The sequence below is a fragment of the Ambystoma mexicanum genome, chromosome 1q (genome assembly GCF_040938575.1).
Source record: "Ambystoma mexicanum isolate Mex_15411 chromosome 1q, UKY_AmexF1_1, whole genome shotgun sequence".
Taxonomy (NCBI): Eukaryota; Metazoa; Chordata; class Amphibia; order Caudata; family Ambystomatidae; genus Ambystoma; species Ambystoma mexicanum.
This window is the reverse complement of record NC_090922.1, coordinates 1391260550-1391284589: the sequence shown is the minus strand read 5'-3', so window position 1 is coordinate 1391284589 and position 24040 is coordinate 1391260550. Positions and strand designations below refer to the sequence as shown.

The 24040-nt window shown below is 45.4% G+C and overlaps 1 protein-coding gene across 1 annotated transcript in view; it reads left to right on the top strand.

Annotated features, from left to right (window-relative positions):
- The first annotated feature begins 5728 nt into the window (after positions 1-5728).
- The window catches only part of LOC138548018 (cytochrome P450 4B1-like), a 312989-nt gene continuing 294677 nt past the window's right edge, over positions 5729-24040 (top strand). The window contains exon 1 of the mRNA XM_069642250.1: positions 5729-6135. Coding sequence (XP_069498351.1) covers positions 5944-6135 — 192 coding nt within the window. The 5' untranslated portion in view covers positions 5729-5943. The remainder of the gene's footprint in view (positions 6136-24040) is intronic.

Here is a 24040-nt window from a genome sequence, read left to right as displayed (position 1 = left end):
AAGATGATGAAGGCTCTGCAAACGATTCTTTTTCGGGGCTATGTAGAAGTAGATAATATTAACCCAAAATGTTTAAATAGACAATGCAAAGTTGATTCATCTGGCCAGAGGCAGGTTTCCGCCGCATATCGTAACACTATATTCGAAGGTGACTGGGCATGGCTTTCATCTGCCCTGTCATGTAACAGAGGCGCCAGGCCAAGACTTTAATTTGCAAACTTTATCTCTTCTATGTTGGAATATGCAATGTTTTAGTAGTTTTCTGAATACTAGGATGATGGAGCATTTTAATGAGTTGGACGTGTTATTGTGCAGGCAATATGGCTACTTGAATTGCCCATTATTGATGCCTTTACAACCATTATAAGCAAAGCTTAAAGAGATCAGACGCCGTCCTTCAGGAAGATTATTGATTGCATAGGTTTGAACTGCTGAAATGTCATTCGGATTTCTTCCTGGCAGCTGAACTGACCATCTACTATGGAGACCAAGTGAATAATTTGCTACTGATTCATTTGTATTGTAATCCTATCTATGTAAATGAGGATTCTGTAAGATCAGAGATGGACAAGATCTTACTGTACTGGGAGATACATAGCCCGACATATAATCCTATATGTTCGGGTGATTGTAATTGTGTTTGTCCCGAAGTAGGGAGTGTGTTGGAAGATCTAAGTTGCATTCACTACTCGAATAAATGTATCCCAATAAGAGGGATGCAAGGGATTGTGTGGGCGAAATTCGTAAATAAATTGGATCTCTAAAGAACTCATGGGAATTTGCCTGGCGAATTTCCCTAGTCAAGCAACCTGGTTTGGCCCACTGTCCTGTTCAACCATAGAGTTTATATTTTTTCAAAAAAAGTGACCATGCAAGGTTGGCTTTACAATGTAAAGCAGATTTTGGGAGTGGGGGGCACTATGGGTAAAAGCCTTATGGTCAACAACCAAGGCAATTAGTTGGGTACTAATTTAAAAGGTTTCAATTCTAAGGTATACAGGAGTTGGAAAAGTCAGTTGGCCCTGGAGCAACGTGGCAAATGTTCAACTAAATGTTTCTTTGTTACCCTAAAGATTTAACTAGTACATTCACTCTCATCTGAGAGCTAGAAACAGCGCCCATTCATAGCGCTTTGGATTAAAGCGCTATATAAACTTAATAAACATGAAACATAAACATAAACGCTCATACTCACTTACTTGATATGTTGATAAGAAATCGCAAGAGAGCAATGTGCTTGGGGTTGACGAGAATATTGGGGGTCTCTACAATGGGTATTGAGGAGACAGGTGTATAGGGCAGGAGGATTTAACAGAAATACAAACATTGGCATTATAAAATTCATAACTATATATAGGTTAATCACAAAATGATTAAACATTTAGTCAAGAATGATAATAGAGGTATCTGGGGTTTTTTGAATGGTCACGAAAAAACTCAAAGGTCATGCCAAACTAATTGCATTTTACTATCCTCTTGTACTTTGCACTTTTACAAGAATGATTTGCCTCTTGTTACTGTTGAGATGTCCTATACTCCTTGAAGGTTGAATTTTGATTTAGATGGTTCGAAATCTGCAATAGGAAGACTGAATAACTCCAGAGCGTGCGGGCCAGATGGAATTTGCAACATGGTTTTAAATAATATGATATGATAGGTTATCTAAAACGCGCTTTATACCCAGAGATTTCTAAGTGCGGACCCAGGGATCGAACCTGTGTTGCTCTGTGTCATCTTCCTTCCAAGGCGAGTACATTGCCGCTGAGCTATCTTCCCGAGATAATGGTAATTTGTGGGCAAACATCCTGTTAACTCTTTTGAGTTAGGTGGCGACTGATTTGATAATTCCAGACTCCTGGCAGTAGGATATCATACCACCAATCTCTACAAAAGCTACAGGCCTATATCCTTGATACATACATCTAGTAAGGTGATAGCAGGTTTTGTGCTAAAAGATTTGGTTAGTTGGATGGAAAGAACTAAGACGCTGAGAATGTATCAAACTAGATTCAGGAGGGGAATGGGACTAGGGGTGGTTAGCTCATGCTGACGACCTGGTTTTCTTTCATTAACCCAGGTGAGTGTCGGATTTTGATTCATAATAAAAAGTATAAAAACTTAGGTGGTTTATAAATAGAAACAGAATAGAGGAAGTTGAATATATAGGTTTTTGTTGGGGTTTATCTTTGCATTCAGGAATCAATTAGACATCATCAACGAGACATTGGAATCCAGGATTGAGTCTTTTATCACTCAAATGAAGATAATTCAGGCCAAATTGTGTTATTATTCTTTAACTCCCCTGGTAGACATTTAAAAAGCCAAGGTGATGTCAACTATTATGTATGGCTTGGAATTGTTACCAACTAAGATTAGGGAGCAGCTTAATGTTTTTGAGGGGAAAATCTGGTGCACAGTCTTGGGTCTTCCCCCCTCCCTGCCTACTGGGGCTATTCTTCTAGAGCTGGGGTTAAACTCTTTGTGGTTTTCGTACAAATAGAATATATTGCCTCTTTTTATCAAGATTAAAAAGGAAAAACAGGGAATCTCTCTTTTCCAAGCTGAGTGACATTTTTCGTTTAGACTTGGATACTTCTTTGGAAGAATTTATGGTGACCTGTGAAAGCTTTTTAATTGAGCCAGGAATTGATTTTGAATCTCACTCTTAGTGAATGAAGAGGAAGCCACGAGAGTGGGAATATGTAAAAAAACAGGGACAGTTTGACCAAATTAACGCTCTATAATGAGTACATAAATACCTTCCCATGATCTAAGTCCCTGATTGATTATGTGTCTAAATCTTCCTCTTGTAAAAACAGATAAGGTGGAAATGCTGTGCTATTTAATCTTGGCATGCCCTCATCTATTGCAGAGGAGATTATTTTATTTTGATAGATGTATTCACTATTCATCAGCTGTAATTTCAACAAGCCTTTGGAGGCGATTGATAGATGGCAAACAACTATCTTTAGCCAATTTCTTGTTGAGTTTTCAGGATTGATTTAAATGTTGAAGCTGAGCTCGTGTTTCTTGTCCAATGCTCTATATATTGATGATGCACTGTGCACTTTATTTATTTAACCTACCCCAATCCAATTGTTGCTTGTATTGATTTTGGGTTAAGTGTTCGTTCCTCTGTAAAATGTAATGGGAATGAAATTGTGAGTGTCATTACGACACAACAAAGCTTTGCTGCTCGTTTTATCCTGATAAATTGTAGATTGCGTCTTTACTAGATTTAAGTGAACTTCAACTGCCGTGAGGGATCTAACAGCTCGCTAGACGTCACATGGTATTATTTTTTACCAGAACCCCTCAACGACTCTGTATACAATAGCAATCTATCGCAATCTATCGCAAAAACCACCAACAGCGCCCACCCACGTGCCTGGCATCACCTTGGCTGCTTAGTCGAGCCTAGCCAACCACCTATTTCCTAGACCGGCAAAATGCACACACGCATCTCCTAAACTAAACCCCTTAGAATTCTTCAACACATTGACTACGGTCACAGAAGGCATTCCTACCAGAAAATCGCATTGAGGCCACACAAGTGTGGAAAGAGCGCTATATAATTAACCAAATACAATACAATACAGTACAAATACAGATGGCAGAGGCATTCCAGAAAAGGCTGTGTTTGTGCCGGTAGAGGGACCCCAAGACCTCATGTTGCATATTTTGAGAAACTTTGGGTCTCACCCCAAGTTACCAGGGGAATCCAGACGTGGACCCCTTGCTCACAGTTCTTAGAGAGGCACAGCTCCACCTCACTGATGAGGCCTGACTAGGCCGAAACACGTGTCTGGGGTTGCTGTTGGTATTCTTGTTCAGAGGAGATTTGCCTAGCATTTCGGTGATGGACTGTCTTTGGGTGGGACAAAGACTGATATGCATATGGACATTTCTCCTCTGTGAAAAGTGCAGTGAGCTAAAGCGCGGTTGAAACTCTCCTGGGGCCCATCCACCCAAGAACAGGTCAACGGGCTGTGTTTGTGCCGGTAGAGGGACTCCCAGACCTCCTTTTGAATATTCCAATGTAGGGTGCCTGTACAACAGCACAACATGGAGAACCAGTAGTGAGACAGCTTATGAGGGTGTAAAAAAAGGAAGTCATACGCTAGGGACAAAAGAAAGCAAACTGAAAATATATCTAAGACAAATGATAATTTATACACCTATATATTATGGAAAATTGTCAGAATGGGGTCAATAAATTAGGGTTCTTATTCTTTTGATCGAATTTATGAGCGGAAACCAGACAAACTATAGCACTATAGGATGGATGCACCTTGCAGATTTGTAATGGTAACAGAGCATAGTTAAATGCTGCAAAGAGGAGACATGCCAGCCAGCCTGAGAGCCTGGGTTAGAGGAATGGCACTGTCATACATGCCAACAATAGCCATGTTCTGGTTTTAACTCTGCATTCCGGGACTTCTTGTCCTGGGTTTATAATGGGGAAGACCGTTATTACAAGTTCCAAAATGCAAGGTTCCAACCTAAAGTGGAGTAATATCTCCCAATGGAATAGGGCATGCTGGCGTATATGTGCTGTGGGATGATACTTCCTGGTATAATGAGCTAATACAAGCCAACAATATTTTAAAGGTCAGCAACTGCAGGCGCAATGTCATGTATGACATCTTCAGCCATGCCCAGGCATTTTACAGTTAAACTTATGGGCCACCAAGTCCCAGTAGTCAAAATGCAAAGCAAGTTCAAGCAGTAAGAATGAGGATTTTTGTGGGGGCGACTTGGTGACTACTATGCCATACATAATAGGACAATCTATCAGGTCCCAGGATGCAAAGTGATGTTGGTTGGAAATCCAGAAAGGATTCAAGGTATCTGGCATAAAATGGAGCCAGTTAGCATCTATTTCACGGTGGGGATACATATCTGAGGAATGAAATCCCTAGCTCTCAATTTAAAATTCTCTGTGAAAAAAAATAATCAATAAACGTAGGCCGCAGCTCTCTTTGCGCCAAAAACACAGTACGACGGCATACTTGCCAACCCTACTGATTTAGGCAGTAGGCTACTGCTTTTTGAGCAGTCCTACTGCCTACAGATTTGGGGGACAGATCCTGCTGCTTTTTACAGTGGCAGGTAATTTATGTGACTCTACAGCAATTAATCTGTCTGTGTGGTGGGCTGGAAAGTGATAAATGTGAGTGATGGGCTCAGATCAATCCACTGACCTGACAGCTACATGACTCTACCCTGCACTCTTGCCACAGACCTTAGATGAACCACCAGTGAAGGCAAGTGGAAGAGTGTACCACCAACACACACACAGCATCTGCCTATCAGACTGAGGGGGGTATCAGTCTCCATGTTGTTCAGTGTTCAACCTGCAATGCAGTAATAAATATGTACTGCCTGGGCTGCTGCTACAAATGTTGCCTACCAGATCTGTGTGATTATTTTGTGTGAAGTTATATATTTGAATTTGGTGTTGACTTACCATTAACAATCATAACGTGTAAACATTTGAGCATCTTTCCATGTTCTGCTGTTTGATGGGTTGTGCATTTCAGAATGCTCCAGTGGTGTCAACAATGTATATTTTGTAATTTCCTGTGATTTTATTCTTATGCTAAGTATTATTTTTGAAACTTGAAAAACCCTACATCTTTTTGATCACAGAATGTTGCCAAGTATGCGTCTGTTACCTGTAGCCCAGTCTACCGCCGACTTTGACGTCCGACGGGCCTGCCGAAGCAACATTCCTTGGAAACTTGCATACTTAGTACTGTTTGGGAAGGGTGGGTCAGTTCCAGACCCGCATCCGAGGTCGGCTCAAATTACACAAGCGGCTCAATGCCTCAGGGGACGTGACTAGAATTCATCACTGGCGTTCGTTCACTGAACGGGGTGAATCGAGCGGGGGCGGAACGGAAGAAGACGAGGAGTTCACGGAGTAGGAGCAAGAGAGTCATGGCGTCCTTGTTGAGCTCGCTCTGCAAATCTCTGGACACGAGCCGCGTGTACCAGACCCTTGCCCTGCTCTGTGTAGCAGGTCTATTCTTTAAAATAGTCTCGCTCTATCTTCAGACCAAGAAGCTTGCCGAAGGCTTCAAGAGCTTCCCAGGACCCCCCAAGCACTGGCTGTTGGGACACTCCAAGGAGGTAGGAAGTCGTCCTTCTGTCCCAGGGAACTCGTCCTTCTTATGTAAATGCCCCCTAACATCAGCTCGTCTTTATATGTATACTTAGGTTAGCCAATGCTAGCTGTTACGTGCCCACTATCTAAAGTGCTTTTATATATATTTTTTTAAAGGTTTATGAGCCAAGAATTAGTGCTGCCATTTGCCCTGGCTCCCGACGTCGCTAATGTTCCGTGTATTATTGGTGTTTAATATGTGTTGACTATATGCCGCAAGAATACCGCGCTATAAGTAGAAAATGAAACATGTTTTTCACTGTAACTTGGTTCTCGCCCTTTAAATGTAACCAAATGTGCTAGGCAACTGATGTGACCAAGTCGAAGAATCCCCTTCCATAAGCATGTTCTGGCCCAAAATGAGTGATGAAAAAGACATTGTTTACATTATGATTTACATAGAGGCGGGGAAATGACATTGTGACGACTCCTCCCCATTTCAAAATATTACTTATATTTTTGGCCCAAAAAACCCTTAGCCTGAGGTGTACATGGCAATAGGTCATATCCCACAATGTATGTTGAGTCTCACGCCGAATTGGCTGTAGCGCTCTACCTGCCACGGGCCAAGCTGCAAAATAGGACAGAGGAGATGGTTAGGTTGATGTTGCCCAAATCTGAATTTAGTAGCCGGTCAAGTGACAAATGCCTATTGCCTCCCCCCGGCCTGGCCCGGCTCTGCCTCTCTCACCTTAAAGGCAAACTTTCTTCCGGAGAGTTCTTCTCTTTTTAACACATCTCAGCAGTGGACCATTTACAACAGGAAGTGATTACAAGTGGAGAAAAGTAACTGGCAGTTATCATTGCTGTGGCACTTGTTTTCCATATAATTATATGAGATTTTGATAAGCTATTTATCTGTGATGATGGTTGGGTGAGTGCAAAGTATGGCGGTACAGAACAAGTTGTAAGTTGTGTGAACCAATGATATTGTCTTGCATTTCATTTCACTTTGTGCCCATGGGAGTTTTTTTTGTAGGTTCTGATTAGTTTGCAGGACTTTGTAGGTTTTCACTCAGGATGGGGAAGGTAAATCTACAATCACAGGCTGTCATTTTCCAAGATCTGCAACGTCTAAAAAGTGGCAGCAAAAGAGTTTGCAGCCATTTTCATGTTCCACGGGAATTTGTGTGATTTGGCAGTTGAAGTTGGAGAGCAGAGCGGCCTTCAAAACAAAATAACCCCCATGCTCTTTTACTCAACATGTTTCTATAATGATGTATTATACATTGTCAGATTGGTTTGTCATTTGACTTGTGTACTTTTAAAATCATCTGTATAAAATGGAATACTATGTTTGCCTTTTGAAACCCAAACATTTACACATGTTTTTACCAACACGGGCTGGAAAGATACCTGTTAAAGTACCTACATTTCAGACTAGGGCACAATTCTGGCTTAGTCACTTCACCAAAGTAAATGATCCTGGCCAAATTATTGAATGTGCTTTGCCTGCCAAAATAGGGCCGGTGGTCTCGTTGCTCCATTCTCATAGCAAGGAGGAAGCATCATCGTCAGTTCACCCCCACTAAGCCAAGAAAACATTCTTGGGTGCGGGGGTGGTAAACTGAAATGATGGTAATGGGTAGTGGAAGGAAGTTGACTGGGGATGAAAGGTGAAGGAGGAATAGAAGAGCAGATGGGAATGAAAGATCTGTAGATTGATGTTGGCACACTATTCCTTTTGTTTTTGCTTCTTTTTGGCTCTGGGTTGGTACTGCTTTTTATAGCCGCATGTGTGTTGAATATAACACGCATAACCTTTGTTCTTAGGGCATGATTAGATTTACATCTCAGACTCTTGTTCGGGGACTGCAGTGTATAGTTCTTATTTTTCATGCACTCTCAATACTTTACCTTCTGGAGAAGGGGAGAGTGGATGGAAGGTGAGATGGATGGGTCTGATGGAAGATGAAGAGAGTAGCAGAAAATGTAAGGTGAAATTTGAAAAGGAAGGATACTTTTGAGGAGGTGCAACTGGTAGTGGTCCTTCTTGGCAACCTCTGTGATGTGAGGAGAGAAGGAGAGAGTTGAGTCGAAGATGACACCAAGGTTTTTTGCCTCACAGGAAGGCGAAGGAAGAGGACCCAAGGAGGGCAGCCAGAGTGAGAGAGGGAAAGCAGGAGCAGGGTTCCCAATGAGAAGAATCTCTGTCTTACTGGCATTAAGGCAGAGATCGTTGGAGGCGCACCAATCCCGAATTGCCGATAGGCAGTCAGGAATGGGCAATGCCGCCAGGCCGTCCAAGGCAAGGCCAGGTAACTGTTGTTACATGGCAGCAGGGTTAGGAGAGGGGCAGCAGCCCTCCTACAGGGTCAGCGCCCCTCTCCTCCCCACAGATATGGGAGACAGCAGTGTCTGAGGCATCAAAGCGCAGGAAGGGTGAGGTAATAAAAATACCTCACCCTTCCACGAGAATATATGTGTGCCTTGCACACATGAGAACCAGGCAGGGAACTACAAAGGGATGCCTCCCCCCCCTTCCCGGGGGCGGAAGGGGCCCCATTAGTCAGCTTCATGGCTGGCCTGTGGGGTTGGTGCACAGCCCCCCCACACATACTACAAAGACCCAAGGGGTGCCCTGGGTCTTATATAATGAGCTGCTTGCAGCTCCAAAAGCACAAACTGTTTGTGGACCCTGCACAGGGACCCAAACAGGATAGGGAAGTTCGCTGTGCTACTCAGCGTCTTCCTGATCTTTTTCTTTTCCACAAACCCTCCCACCCTAGAAAAAGGGGAGAAGAACAATGGAAAGAAACTCAGGACACTGTACAGTGACCACAACAAGTCGTGGGACAAGAAAGGCGGCATGGGCCAGAGGGGGTAACCTCTGGACCTGGTGCCCAAAAGTATGATATTGTTATGATATGCGATTATTGTTTATGTTCCCATAACCATATCTGTAACAATAAAATCCTACAGCCTTTTATTGCCAACACTTGACCATATTGTTGTGGTGTAATATTTCATGGGGAGGGCAAGGGCCGTAAAACATGACGCACACACCCCACAACAACTAATGTAAGTCTGCTGCATATGGGTTCAACAGTTATGAGCGAGAGAGGAGAGGAGGCCGAGAGGAGCCTGAAAGAGAGCTGAGTGTCATCCGCATAGCACTGAAAGTTAGGGGAGAAGGTAGAGATCAGGTGGGCCAAAGGGGCCAAGTAGACATTGAAGAGCCAGGGTGAGATGATAAAGCCCTGCGGAACACCACATGTAGAGTGGGAGGTAGTGGAGAGAAAGCACCCTAGTTGGACCTGGGAGGGTCAGTCCAGGAGGACGGAGTCACCACCCCAGGGCCTGATCTGTGATGCACAGGTTCTCACAGAGTTGATTGATTAGGATGGCATGATTGACTGTGTCAAAGGCAGAGGAAAGGTCAAGGAGGATGAACACAGAAGGAAGGCTGGTGTCAAAATAAGAGAGAAGATCTTCACGGGTGTTCAGGAGAGCAGTTTCCGGGCCTCTGGCTGTTCTGAAGGCAGACTGATGGTCATGGAGACAACCAGCAGATTCAGTGTGGAGAGTAAGCTGGGAGATGGCCTTTTTTTCCAGGGGTTTGCCCAGGAAAGGGGTGATAGAAATCAGGCGATAGTTTGCCGGACATGTAGGATCGGCAGAAGGCTTTTAAGGAGAGCGTGCACAAGGGAGTGCTTGAGGAGAGAGGGGAAAGAGTGATTGCAGAAATTGGCCAAGGCTGGAGCGAGGGTGTCAATGTGGTTACTTGATGGTTCTAGAGGAGCAGGCGAGCACCTGTTTGGATGACACTTTCATAGATCGGACTTGTCTAGAAACTTCATCAGGTGTTATCAGGGAGATAAAGGAGAAAGCAGGGGGAAAGGGAGAGGCAGCCAGAGGGGCGCCATTCGAGGTAGAGGAAGTTGAGAGCGCGGATAGGATGCAAAGGTTAAACATACTTATTTACTCATCCTCTGGCTTCTGAAACTCGCAGCAAAGTTCACTTTACAAGCGCAATTTGCTCAAATGAGTCAGTCGGAATTAGAACTCAAATCTCACCTGAATGCACATCATTATGGTTAAAGATATTTAATCCCACTTTAAAACCATAGATTAAATACACATTTTTTTTAAACAATGTCTTGTAAAAGAGGGGGATTTTCCCAGCTGGTGGGGGTCATTGGAGTAAAGGGGATGTAAAACAAATGTACATCACTTAGGGTAGCCAGAGGCAACAGCTGGCTCAAAGATCACAGAGCGTGGTGAAATGACAATTGCTCTGCAAGCTTACAAGGATGAGTAATGGCTAAACCTCCCACTCACCTCTCACATTGCTACAAATCAACAGTGATCCCAATATAAAGAGAGGGGGGGAATTCAAGCTGCAAGCTACTAGCCAACGATGAAAAGTCACTCATCACCTCAACTCTACACACACACACACAGCATCATCGCTTACTCATCATGAGTCAATTGTCTCCAGCCATTGGCTAGTGGTGGGTGCACATTTTGAGCCCTGGTCAAGAGATAAACCTTGCCCTTTTGTGGTAAATTGGCCTGCGGGAAGGCTGTACTCTTAAGAGGAGTCTGAGTGTGAAAACAGTAGCAACACAACCATGTGTGTTTGTCTCACTCTGTTGTAATTATTTTCCAAACTTATAAGTAAACTTGGAAATATTCTCTGAAAAATGATTAATGCCAACGTGATGCCTAGCTTAAATCCCTGTCGAATCATGCAAGAGGACACATTGCACACATCAAGGGAATGTTCCTAATGATATCTGTTGCTACTATATTCCATTTATTAAATCTTATGACAGTTACACATAACATTTCGTTAGTTTAATTATTTACAAAAGATTTCACCAACAATGAATTAAGTTAGAAACATCCTGCAGTGGGTTTCAATAGGATGCCATGAAGATAATGTTTCCAAAACAAATATGTGTGTCTTAAAATTAATCAGCTTGATACAAAATTATTCAATGCTAAATTTCTCAATACAGAATTTAAACAGTGAAAAAAGGGAATATTGTTACATCCCATACATTTTACTGTATTTCTGTTCCAAATGATACAAAAAATTCCTATTGCAACTTTTCATGGAAACCTCACGCCAGCTCCTCAAGGTTTCTTATCATTGATAGGTCCATAATATATCAATAACAGTGCCTTTATGATCATACTACGCATTTCAGGCAAGCCCTCCACCAGGAATGTAGATCACTGTATTTCGTGTAATATCTCTAAAAATAATGGTATCAATGATAATTAGTGTCTAATTGTATTGGTCTTAAATCTTCAAATATAAATAGAAAGGGTAAGATCTAACCTTCAATCCAGGTACGGTAACGTATCCAAATCCTCAATTGGACTAAACCAAGAAGTAAAGTATCACTGTTGCATGTAACCCAAACTGAGAACCACATGGAAAAGCCAAAATCAAAAAACACTTCAATATCCTCATTTCAATTTCCTCATAGAAAGAGAGAAAAAAGACTTGTGTCAAAAGGAAAATCAGTCTGTGATATCAGGGCAGGCTGATAAATTGTTGGTTATCTATGTGAACATAATCTAATACAGTGTTGTCACTATAAAATGTATGCATAAGCTATAATATCTGTATGTCAACAATCTATGTCTACCTTAATACTAGATATTGATAGAACGCAATACCTGATGAGCATTCTTCAACCTAGGTTAAACATATATAATCAAACCACATCACTCTTTCATTAGTTTCTCCCATTGGTGCATGTAACATTGTAAAAACATCAAGTGTACACTCATCGTTATCTTTAAGTAATGGTCAAAATCCTCAAGGGGGAGTTTCCTGTAATACTAAGCTCTCCAATTGATAGTACAACAAAACATTTATCTACTTCCTTTTAGATGTAACAACTCAAGTCCTAGTCATTGCTCATACCGTTTGGCTGCATTGATGACATCTTATGAATCCCAAAAATGTCTCTCTGAGATAACAATTGGACAAGCCTCCCCCCTCACTTGGGCTCTTTAACCACTTCAGGAATCACACATTTGATATGTGCCAGTGTGTGTTTCTTCTCAGCAAAATGTACCACAATTGTGGAGTTAGAATTCTGAAGTCGACTTGTGTTCCACCTTAACTTGACCTTTTGCATTGTCATGCCAACAAAATAACTCACATGGGCATTACAGCCAATATATTACATTTGAGCTATCTATCACATGTAGTGATATGTTTTACGTTAATCAATTTTCCAAAGTTAGAAGGTCTCGTAGTGGAACCTTTTATGTCATTGTTACAATGTTGACACCCTAAACTCGGGTATGCTCCTTTCCTCACCACACTGTCTTGTTGGACCCTATCTGCCTCTGCTTTGATGGGTGAGTTCTGAGAGATGAATGGTTCCTATAGGCAAATTATGGGGAGGAAGAAACAGTTCTGCTGTCACGTTATCATGTTTGAAAGTTTGCTAATTCGATAACATGATGGATTTAATTGCCTGACTTTGTTGTATGTAGTAGCGTGTACTATATTTGGTTGATCTTTGTGAGGTTTATTAGCTAATAATGCATTTCTTTCAAGTACTGCTACTTTATTCTCAGTTTCACTTAAGAGGGAATCAGAGTAACCTCTAGCCAGGAATTCTTTCTTTAATCGCTCATTCTCTAACACCAAGTTTACATCACTTGAAGCTATTCTCTTGACACACAGGTATTGACTGTATGTTTGGTATATACAGAATGGTTATATGTGATTTTACAGACGGACAATAGAGAGTAGTACATTTTAGTGTCACCAAAATACCGAAAGAATTGGTGGGGCCCCTCCCCCAACACACTGGATTTTCTACCCTTATAACGCCACCCAACCCCGCACCGACTAATTTTAACCCCTTACCCCACTACCCTTTATATATTTATTTAATGTCTTCAGTGTTTTTCAGTATTATAGTTTTAGGTGAAATGTACCACTCTGTAATGTTTTCGGTAAATTAACGGGCGTACCATACAGAAGTCGCTAGAACCAAACCTCTAACTGTGTTCTGAATGTCCAGATAGTTTATGGATGTCTTACTACTCCCCATTGTAAATTTGATATGTGTTTGAACATCATTCAAATATTCAAAGAATAACATTAATTCATCCTGTTCTCCTTGCCAAATGAAAAAAATATCTATTGATCAGCGGTAGAATTAATGTATGGTAACCACCAGTCTAGACTCAAGATATGTCATGATGCAAAAAATACATAAAGAAATTGGCGTACACTGGTGCCTTGGCCATGCAAGAGCCCCTTTGAAGTACCTGAAAGTTTCAAAAAATATTCCAATCTGTAGCGACAGAATTGTCAGTAAACTCAAAAGAAAAATAGGATTAGCATCAGTAATCTCATGATTTAATAAAAACATTCAGTAGCTTCTAAACCTTCAGCCGGGGGGATGGATGTGTATAGACCCGAAACATCAATAGTCACCAAATGTTAGTAGAAACACAAACATCAATAGAACACGTTTCCAAAATAAAGGAATATCCAATCAAGGTTCTATAATAATATGTAGATATACTTTAATTAAACAAACCAGTATGAAAATCACTGACTATAGAATAAAACACTTGGAAAAACATATCCCTTTGAAAAGAACACAGCCAATTCAGACAATGGGCCTCATCACGAGTTTGGCGGTAACCCTTAAATCTGGTGATCGCGCTATTACCGCCGGATTTAAGGGTCCGCCAAATCAGGGCTTCGGCGGATTTCTCCCCAACTCTGAGCTGGGGGGAAATCCGCCGAAAATTTGCGCTATTACCGCTGGCGGGAAATCCGCCGGTGGTAAGAACGCGAAAATTCCCCATTTAGCCCAATGGGGAATGGGGCATTCCCGAATGGGCTCAGTGGGGAATGGGGAATTCCATTAACGCCAAACCCGTGATCTGGCGCTAATAGCGCTGGGGGTTTGGCGGTAGGGCTAATACCACCTGCAGTAATACTGCCAGCGTTACCGCCCAACTCGTGATGAGGCCCAATGTGTATGAAAGCAGGGTGAAAAGTAAGACATGGTAACAATTTAACTTTTAAAAGGATATGATAAAAACCATTGAAATCCCCAATGCAGCGCAAAGGGCCGCGCTAACCCTGCACCAGCTAACAGAGCCGCTACACTGCAATCGCGCGAGCGGGGAACGTGTATTTCTGGGGTGCGCGGGAAGTCAAACACGCGATAGGCCTTGGGCGAGCAGGGTACGTGTATTCCTGGGGTGCGCGGGAACGTACACACACAATAGGCCTAGAGCGAGCGGGGCACGTGTATTCCTGCGGTGCGCGGGAAGTTTCACACGCGATAGGCCTTGGGCGACCGGGGTACGTGTATTCCTGGGGTGCACAGGAACTTCCACACGCGATAGGCCTTGGGTGAGCGGGGTACGTGTATTTCTGGGGTGTGCGGAAACTTACAAACGCGATAGGCATTGGGCGAGCGGGGTACGTCTATTTCTGGGGTGCGCAGGAAGTTTCACACGCGAAAGGCCTTGGGCGAGCGGGGTACGTGTATTCCTGGGGTGCGCAGGAACTTACACAAGCGATAGGCCTTGGGCGAGTGGGGTAGGTGTATTCCTGGGGTGCGCGGGAAGTTACACACGCGATAGGCCTTGGGCGAGCGGGGTACGTGCATTCCTCACACGCGATAGGCCTTGGGCGAGCGGGGTACATGTATTCCTGGGGTGCGTGGGAAGTGACACACGCGATAGTCCTTGGACGAGCGGGGTACGTGTATTCATGGGGTGCGTGGGAAGTTTCACATGAGATAGGCCTTGGGCGAGCGGGGTACGTGTATTCCTGGGGTGCGCGGGAAGTGACACACGCAATAGGCCTTGGCCGAGCGGGGTACGTGTATTCCTGGGGTGCCCCAATGCGAATTGGCAGTATGTGTCCTCCCATGTGAGCCCCCACCACCCTCCCCAGGGCCTGCAGGCAGCCCACACCACAAGGGACTTCCCTGCACCTCTGGCCATGCCCCGCAGGCAGCCCATCCACCCTGGCCATGCCGCCCAGCCAGCCCACATGTCACCATGCACAAGTGAGCACTGACACATGTCCCCCTGCACCCCTCCAGCAGTGACGGGCACCTGCCAGCAGGCCCCAACTCATGTCCCCTTGCACCCCCACCCACCCAACAGTGACGGGCACCTGCCAGCAGGCCCCGATTCATGTCCCCCTGCACCCTCACCCACCCAGCAGTGACGGGCACCTGCCAGCAGTCCCTGACTCATGTCCCCCTGCACCCCCACCCACCCAGCATTGACGGGCACCTGCCAGCAGGCCCCGACTCATGTCCCCCTCCACCCCCACCCACCCAGCAGTGACGGGCACCTGCCAGCAGGCCTCGAATCATGTCCCCCTGCACCCTCACCCACCCAACAGTGACGTGCACCTGCCAGCAGGCCCCGACTCATGTCCCCCTGCCCGCCACCCACCCAGCAGTGACGGGCATGTGCCTGCAGGCCCCAACTCATGTCCCCCTGCACCCCCACCCACCCAGCAGTGACGGTCAGGCCCCGACTCATATCCCCCCCAACAGGTCATAAAGATGCACAATCATGGGCCTCATGTCCACCAAAATCCCACAGCACACCACCCCAGTCTTGAGACGCAAAGAATTTTCCAATCCATCCCACACTGACATGCCAATCTCATGACACAAACCAAAAGTCAACTATGTACATCAACACATGTCCGTCACACACAGACACTGGGTGCCAGTGATTGTGTAAACCCACATTTTAACATGCATTAACCCAATGAGCGAATCCCACACATGGAAGTTAAATATCAAAATGTATTATGAACAAAAAGAATGTAATGAAATGAAAGCATAAAAAAAGTCAAACATGAAATGAAATGCATGTCCAAAACATAATAAAATGAAATGTAGAACCAATCCAAAGTAATCCAAAAGAAAAATTGTCCAAACTTTCCGTCCACCAAAGTAAATTCAAAGGAAACGTAAAATGTAAAATCCATTGATCCATGGTGAATTCCAAAAGAAAAGTTCTCATAAATCCAATGTTCAACTATGTACAACGAATTTTTAAAGGGTCCATGAGCCCAACGAAAGAAATGAAACCTATCAAAGAAACTACCTAAGAAATAACTATATACAAAAGTGTGGGGCATAGTCCAATCACCCCAAAATAAGGCAAAACGAAAATGAAACCTAACACTAAAAACTATATACAATGGCGGCGGGCTAGTCCGACGGCTCACTTTCCGATTTCCCAGGCCAGGGCATCATCAAACTCCTGCTCTATGTCCTGGAGGCGGTCCTCTTCCATGGCCCGAGGGTTCACAGCAACATCAACACTCTGTAGCCCAAGTGAAATTCTTAGTCCTGGAAGTGGTCAAAAAACCACACAGAGGGGGTGTCTACCAGTCAACCTTGTCTCGAAGGGAACATTTTTGGATAGATCTACTGGACACTCTAAACCCTAAAGGACTCAATGAGGAGTTCTCACTTAGATGTTTCATTTGAAATACTATTAATGACTGACTTACTTTTTTCTTTTCCCCTTTTTTATGTTCTTAAACACAAATTCACTCCAACAAACATCTCTGCCTGGCATCACTGTGTTTTTGAAACTCGGCAGTTATTTCTGTAATGAATGTACGAATGAAAATAGTCTTAGTTTTGACTGCTACCTAACTAAAAATCCAAGATTAACGTCAGACGGAGGTAATTTAATCCGAATTCTGCACTAATTCACAGTGGAACAAGTGTTAAATTAATGTAAGTCCGGGTCCTGTTTACTGGCCCACTGTCCTTATGTTATATGGAAAAAAGAATTTTCTGCACAAAGTAGTCATTGACTCGCAACATTCTTCCACCTCCTTGTGACCACAATGCAATTTATACATACACTCTCCTTAATCCTAGACTGATCGGATGGTTCAGTCCTTCTCCTTTGATTATTTTCATTTAGATTGGATATGAGTTAATTTGGATTAACTTCCTGTTAGAGTTCCATATTATTCATTACTTCATGTCACCATTCATCCGTATTCTGGTAAGCTTATGCTATCACAAAACTATTCTAAGATGGCGCCCACTGTGCTGGCTGCCCTCCCTACACCCTATGCGCTTTCTACATATTAGTATAGTCCTTCCTCTATTTCCACGAGAATACATTTAATCACTATAGTAACCCGGCACACGCTTACTTTCCTGCATGCGTCAAGGTTTCCAGGGAGACGCCACATACCCGCTGCAGTTCACTCCTTGAACGCATCGTCCGCTTTGTGATACACGCGGCCACTGCGAGTCCGCCTTCGCTTGAGACAGCGCTCTGGTAGCCACTACGAGCTACATATGTTTATATCCTGCAACAGCATCTTAAAGTCAGAAGTTTGTGAAAGGGTTTGAGGGATACACAGTGAATTTATATGGCAAATTGCTGTTGTTTGGAGATTAGAATAGCGATTGATACTGGATTTTCTATATTTTCCAGACTCTAGGCTAAGATGGCCAGGATTCCATTTTTAACTGAAGAAAGGAAACAGTGTTTACTCTGATTGCCAGCACAGCCAATTGCTGAGCAAGCACAGTCACCACATGGACCTTATTGTGCAACCAAGAATAAGTAAGCATACATTTGACAGTTTATTTAAAAGGTCTCTCATGCCCTTTTTCTTTTTTGGGAACATAGACCCTAGTTCTCTAACGTATAACAGAATTGCCTCTGAAAATAATGGTCAGTGTTCATCTAGCACTGCATAGGTACATGTCATTCAGGGCCTGAATGAAGGCTTGTACAATGGTCATTGTATATCTAGCACTTCATAGGTATATGTCTTTTAAGGCTTGAACGATGGTTTACATTGCGGTGATTTTAACTTGAGTTAGATCAATTAATTATTAACATGAGAGTGTCCAATAACAACTATTGCCTGCAAAACTGATGTTTAGAATCATGTTACAGCCATAACTAGAATCTTTTACTTAATACCTATGTCACCTGCCCATTTTTTAGGCGCCGTACCTGTATACAGAATAGCCCTATACCCCAGAATCTCCTGCAGATCCGACATCATATGACAAATACATTACAGTGCCTTCACTCTACGATTATAAAGTAAACTTATTTCGCCTTTGTTTCAGCCAAAATGAATAATTTAGTCTTATTTGGCAACACATTAACCTCCAAACGCTTATCAGTGGATCACTTTAACATGGAGGATTGAATTGCATGATGGTTACAATGGTTTTTTGTGGTTGTTTTATGGCTCTTTACTGACACTTCCATCTGAAATTAGTCTCCTTGAAAGATCTGAAACCTCTTTTTGAATGTTCCCACATAAGGACCGGCCTTAATTATTGAAACTAAACCAATCCACCATTGTTTGTGATTAATGCCTGGCCTTGAATTTGTTGTTCTTGAACATGAAACTGATGTCCAAAATATTTCGCAATAGCTTGACATATTCTTTGTTTATTTTTGCTATTTTATAGTTCATACCTATTTGGCTCAAGAAGAAGGGACATTGATCCCGAAACACGTCAGCCTTTCCATTTCTGAACTGTTTACACACATGTTATTACTAATTTGGATAACATTTGACATTGTATTTGGATTTGTTTTCTGCATTACCTTTACTCTATGATAATACAATTTGTTTGTATGGATTAAACCATTATGCTTTATTGCCTATATCATTGTTTGTCTTTATATTTACTTTATCAAAAAAGTACCAATAAGAAAACTCTAGAAAGAAGAAAATTGTATTTATCCATCATTTGATGGAATATTGATAGTGTGCAGGGGACGGGAGGGCTCCTACCTATGGATCCTCTTTCTTTTCTCTACGTGAATGTAACAGTGATCCTGTGCCAGGGTCACGTTTCCTCCCCTGCACCTTAAAACAATATACAATACTTTTACATACCACACGAAGATCACATAAGATTAGGTGAGTGCTTCTACAATCCCCCTCGCAGTTCGCAGGGACGATGCCATGTTCAACTCCAACTCCCTGCGAATTGCCTCGAGGCACTCGGCCCGCCTCAGCGCCCTCCGCATGGAGTTCTCCGCCCTGACCATTGTGAGCCGTGCCTCTTCCACCCGCCGCTGCTCCGCACCTATGGCCTAGCCCAACCGCTGCCACACAGAAGACACTCCCAATCCTGGGTCCTCCTGCCTTCTGGCCGATGCCTGCCCCTCGGATGTTGATGGCCCCGAGCCATCATCGCTCCCACCTTGTGCCTGCTGCTGCTGTGCCTGTGCCCTGGCTCTTGCTGCCTGCATGTCCTCCTCTGGCTGGGGTGCAGTTGTTGTGGTGGCCACCCCTGCTGGACGTCCGACTCCCGGCTGTGGCAGGGATGTATCCTCCACCAGCCTGGCCGCTGGGTCAGAGGCAGCTCCACAGGGTACCCAGGTGATACATGGGTGGGAAGATGACATGGAGGACGACTGGTGCATAGGGGGTTCAGGTGAGGAGGGAGTCGGAAGAAGGTCCAGCACATGGAGGAATCCAGCACTGGTGACCCGTCCCAGTAGGTCAACGCGGTCAAAGAGGCATCCGAGATGACGTGCAGTGTCTTCACGAAAACACTGCAAGTCACCTCGCATGGCCCGTTGATGCAACGCTATCCCAGCCAGGACAGGCTCAACCTGGTCCCGGATTGCCACATCCGCAGGGAGAGGAAGGCCAGTTGTGCGCTCATCCCCTCCCTGAGAACGGGTCTGGACGTAGGCATCCCTGCTGGTGCGGGATGATGCAGTCACAGGATCGGGGACAGGATTACACACAGGCACCTCTGCGGCGGCCTGTGCTGCCTCCTGTCCCTGCCCCTGCACTGCACCACTAGCACCAGGGGAATCCCCACCTCCAGACCCGGTGTGTGTCCCTTCCACAGCCTCCTCCTCCACCAAACCCCCCACCAACCTGGATGACTCGGTGCCATCTTCCTCCGTCAGACCCTGTGGGGTCTCAGCTGCTCCTTCTGCTGCCGAGGAGTCCACCTCTGACCTCTGCCTCTTGGACCTACCCTCTGCAGCTGCAGCCTGGGACGCAGCACCAGACTCCTCACTCCCCGACGAAATGACAACATGGGAGGGGAGCTGGGCCTTGCGTTTCCGGCTGGCGGTGCGATCCCTGCCGCTTTGCTCCACAGCACCCCCTCCGCCCTCTTCAGCAGTTGACGCTGCAGACAGGGAGAGATAGAACACAGGCATCAGGGCACTGTACAATGGACTGATACACACATGACAGTTGTACATGAGTGGCAGTGTCAAACTTCAACATGGCATCACACTCCCCAACACACATGTCATTTCAACTCACACACATGAGCAAATCAACAGGAATGTTGCACCAGGCAGCACCATCCATACACAAACAACAGCACGAGCAGCCGAATGTGAGCCTGACGTCACATGCAACACAGGGAGTGCAGAACACATGCACACACGCCACCAGACTTACATGCATCTGTACATCTCCACCACCTGTCGCAGTGATAACATTGCCATCCATGTCACATCTGGCATTCAGCCTCCTACATGTCAGTGTCACATGCATCCATGTTGCATCACAGTTGCACACTTGTCAAATACACACACATGCACATGTACATAGTGCAGATACATGCAGCAGGAACCAGCATCCATGTGTGACTCCACAACCATGCCACAGTACATAAACATAATTTTTACATGTGTGCACCCACACATGCATTTGCCCATCATGCTTGCCAACACATATACCATCAATGTGTATCACACATGAGAGGAATCACATGTGGCAGGTTCACGTCCCTGTACATGCGCATCCATACATGGCCCTACAAAGACATATGTGCAACCTGCACACTCCTGGCACACCACAACACGCACAGCATCCAATCAGTACCCATGTACACTTACCGCTCGACTCCAGATGGGTCTGCCTCTCAAGGACCTGGACGTGGAGCACTGGGTGTATATGTTCCAGGACCCTCATTTGGTTGTTGGTTAGGTGGACCCGGCAGTCCTTGGCATCCGCTGCTTTCAAGAAGCACCGGGCCTTGTTGAGGTTAAGAGTACTGGACCTGAAGTCCTCCCAGCGCTTCCGGACGTGTTGAATGTCGCGGACTGCCACCCCCTCATCGTTGATGGCAGTCACATTGTCCATCCAGATCCTCTTCCGTCCTTCAATGTCGGTGCGCAAACCTCCAAAGAGGGCATCATACTGCCCCAGGACTTGCTCCACCAGGATACAAACCTCACTGGCACTGAAGCTGGTAGCCCTCTGCCTCTCTGGCTGGGGGTTGCCAGTGGTGCCAGATGGTGTTGTGTCTGACATGGCAACCCCCGAGGCAGGTATGGGTGGGCAACTGGGTCCTGGGGCTGGGCTGTGGAGCAAGATGGTACTCCAGTCAGGAGTCTTCTGTACCAGCAGGAGGGGTCACAGCAATTGGACCTCTGCAGATGGCTAACGTGTAGGCACTAAATAGCAGGGCATGTGGCCAGCAGGCAGGAGCAGCAGATGGCAGGTGGGAGCCTGCTCAGGGCTCTGGGGGGCAGTAATTCGGCCTTCTGGGCAGGAGCGTGGTCTTCGGTGTGTTGTTAAGTGGCCAGCTTGATACAGAGTGATTTGGCACGTGAAGAAACAGCACGTTAGCATGTAATTCGAAGAATGGCCCTTAGCACGTAAGTGCACCTGTGACGTTACACGCACGGGCGTTTCCCACAACACGTTTGCATGTTTATTGTACACGTGAAAAAACTGCACGTCCGGGTGTCACTGCGTGTGATTGGAGAAAAGGCCCTTAGCGCGTAGGCGCCTAAGTGACGTCGCACGTGTGGGCTGGCTTAAAAGGTACATGTAGGACGCCATTTTCTTGTACGTGCTTTTTGTGGCGAGTGAGCGGGTGATTCTTGTACTTCTTGACGGTTTGCACGTGATTACTTCACAACGGTTCAAGTTCGTACTCCCTGTTTCCTCAGACTGCATTAATTTCTTCTTTTGGCTGGGGTGTTACCAAAGCGCACACGCGCGTCTTTTTCACGTTCTTTTTCCAGGCAGACGGTGAGTCGTGCACGTATTTATCAACTGTGGTTGCCCCCGTGTGTCGCGTACCCCTTCAGAGGTCATTGTAGGCTGCGTGTAACACACGTATGCTTATTTTTGTGTTTCTGGGTGCCACAGCATACTGCGGGTTCATTTTTCCACGCATGTGGTCTACCAGGGGTTGCGTACACATTTACTTTTGTTTTTGGGGTGCCTGTGCGTTGCGTGACCCGTCATCTTCCCCCAGGGGTCACAGACAGCCTTGCTAGAGCACTAGGGTACGAATTCTATCTAGTACCCTACCCCTTTCACCCCAGTTGCCCAGGCCAATTGTATACTGCAACTCCCATACACACAACACCATCAGTGCCATGGTTGGGAGGCGACCAAGCAGTAAGGGAGGGAAAGGTGGCCGACCTCCAAAAGGTGGGCGTGGTAGGGGACGTGGCCAGGATGTGCAGGGTGCCCCAAGAGGCCAGTGTGTGGAGGACCAATCGGGGCCACCTATGCCCCCCCCAATGGTTGTGGAAAGTTTAGCTGACACCATCCCAGATCAGCCCTTCTTAAACAGGCCCATATTGTCAACTGAACCGGCACAGGATGACTCCCAGGCTGACTTCCAGGTCACCAAGTCTAAGCCACGTGTGGCGGTGAAAGTTGCTGTCACCAGGCCACGTGGATCTTGTGCAGCAATGTCATCTGTTGCCCCAAGTAGCCAGGGTGAGGAGGCTGCAGGGGCAGCTGCAGCTCAATCCACCCTAGCTCCGAGTCTCCCAGCCGGGACAGTGTTGGTCCAAGTCCATCAAACCGATGTTGGTCCTGCCAAATTCACCCTGCAGTCAATGCCTGCACCGAGACCTTTGGTCATTGTGCCTTCGCAAACTTACAGTACTCAGTCCACCTGCGCTTCTGCCCCTACCAACCTGAGCGGTGTAAGCCACTCAGGATCTGCACCACCTTCCAAGAAGAAGAAGGGTGCTCTTGCACTACAGGCTGGGACCCCAGACACGGCTGCACACTCCGGCACGTCAAGGAAGCCTAGCTTCAATGACGCCGAACGAGATGCACTTGTGGCCTATGTGTTGACTGCAAAATGGTGGTGACTGCAGGGTGCAAGACTACGCCTGCTCAACGTAGGGCCCACTGGCAGACCATCGTGGACCACATTAGTGCCCTTGGATTTGTGAAGGGCACAGCTGATGATTACTACAAGCGGTGGAATGACCCGAAACGCAGAGCAAAGAACAAGCTGGCTTCCAATCATGCCTCTACTCTGGTGACTGGCAGTGGGTCTCCACCAGAGGACGACCAACTCACTGAACATGAGTCTGTCGCTGGAACCTTCGTCACAGAGGAACAGATCCGAGGCGTGGGAGACCTACCAGATCTTGAAGCATTGTCCCGTGAGTGCCCATGCATGTGTGTGTAATCCATGTGTATGTTGCTTGGGTGATGTGTTCTGATTGAGTGCCAGGTGAGGGTGTGTAGTCATGACTGGTATGGGTACCCATGTGGTTCCTCCAAACCATTCCCCGGCCTTGGTTTTGGGTATGACAGTATCCCTTCTGACCACAGTAACCAATGTGCACCAGATTACTGCAGTTGCCCATCAACTGTCATCTTGCAACAACATTGTTCAAAATGTTTTCCTGTTCATTCAGCCTCATTGTTTCAATCCTTGCCATTTTTATGATGCATTTTTCTACCCTACTGCCACATATGTGACATGCTTCTGTCATAGATTACACCCCACAATGGCCCACATTTATTACCTTGTTATGGGAATGATTTAACCATTCAGGCTGATTGAGTAATGGCCTGCACACAATCATTTCTGGGCCCTGTTTGAATGTAGAACATGACTGTTGTCTTCTGTCATGTTGAAG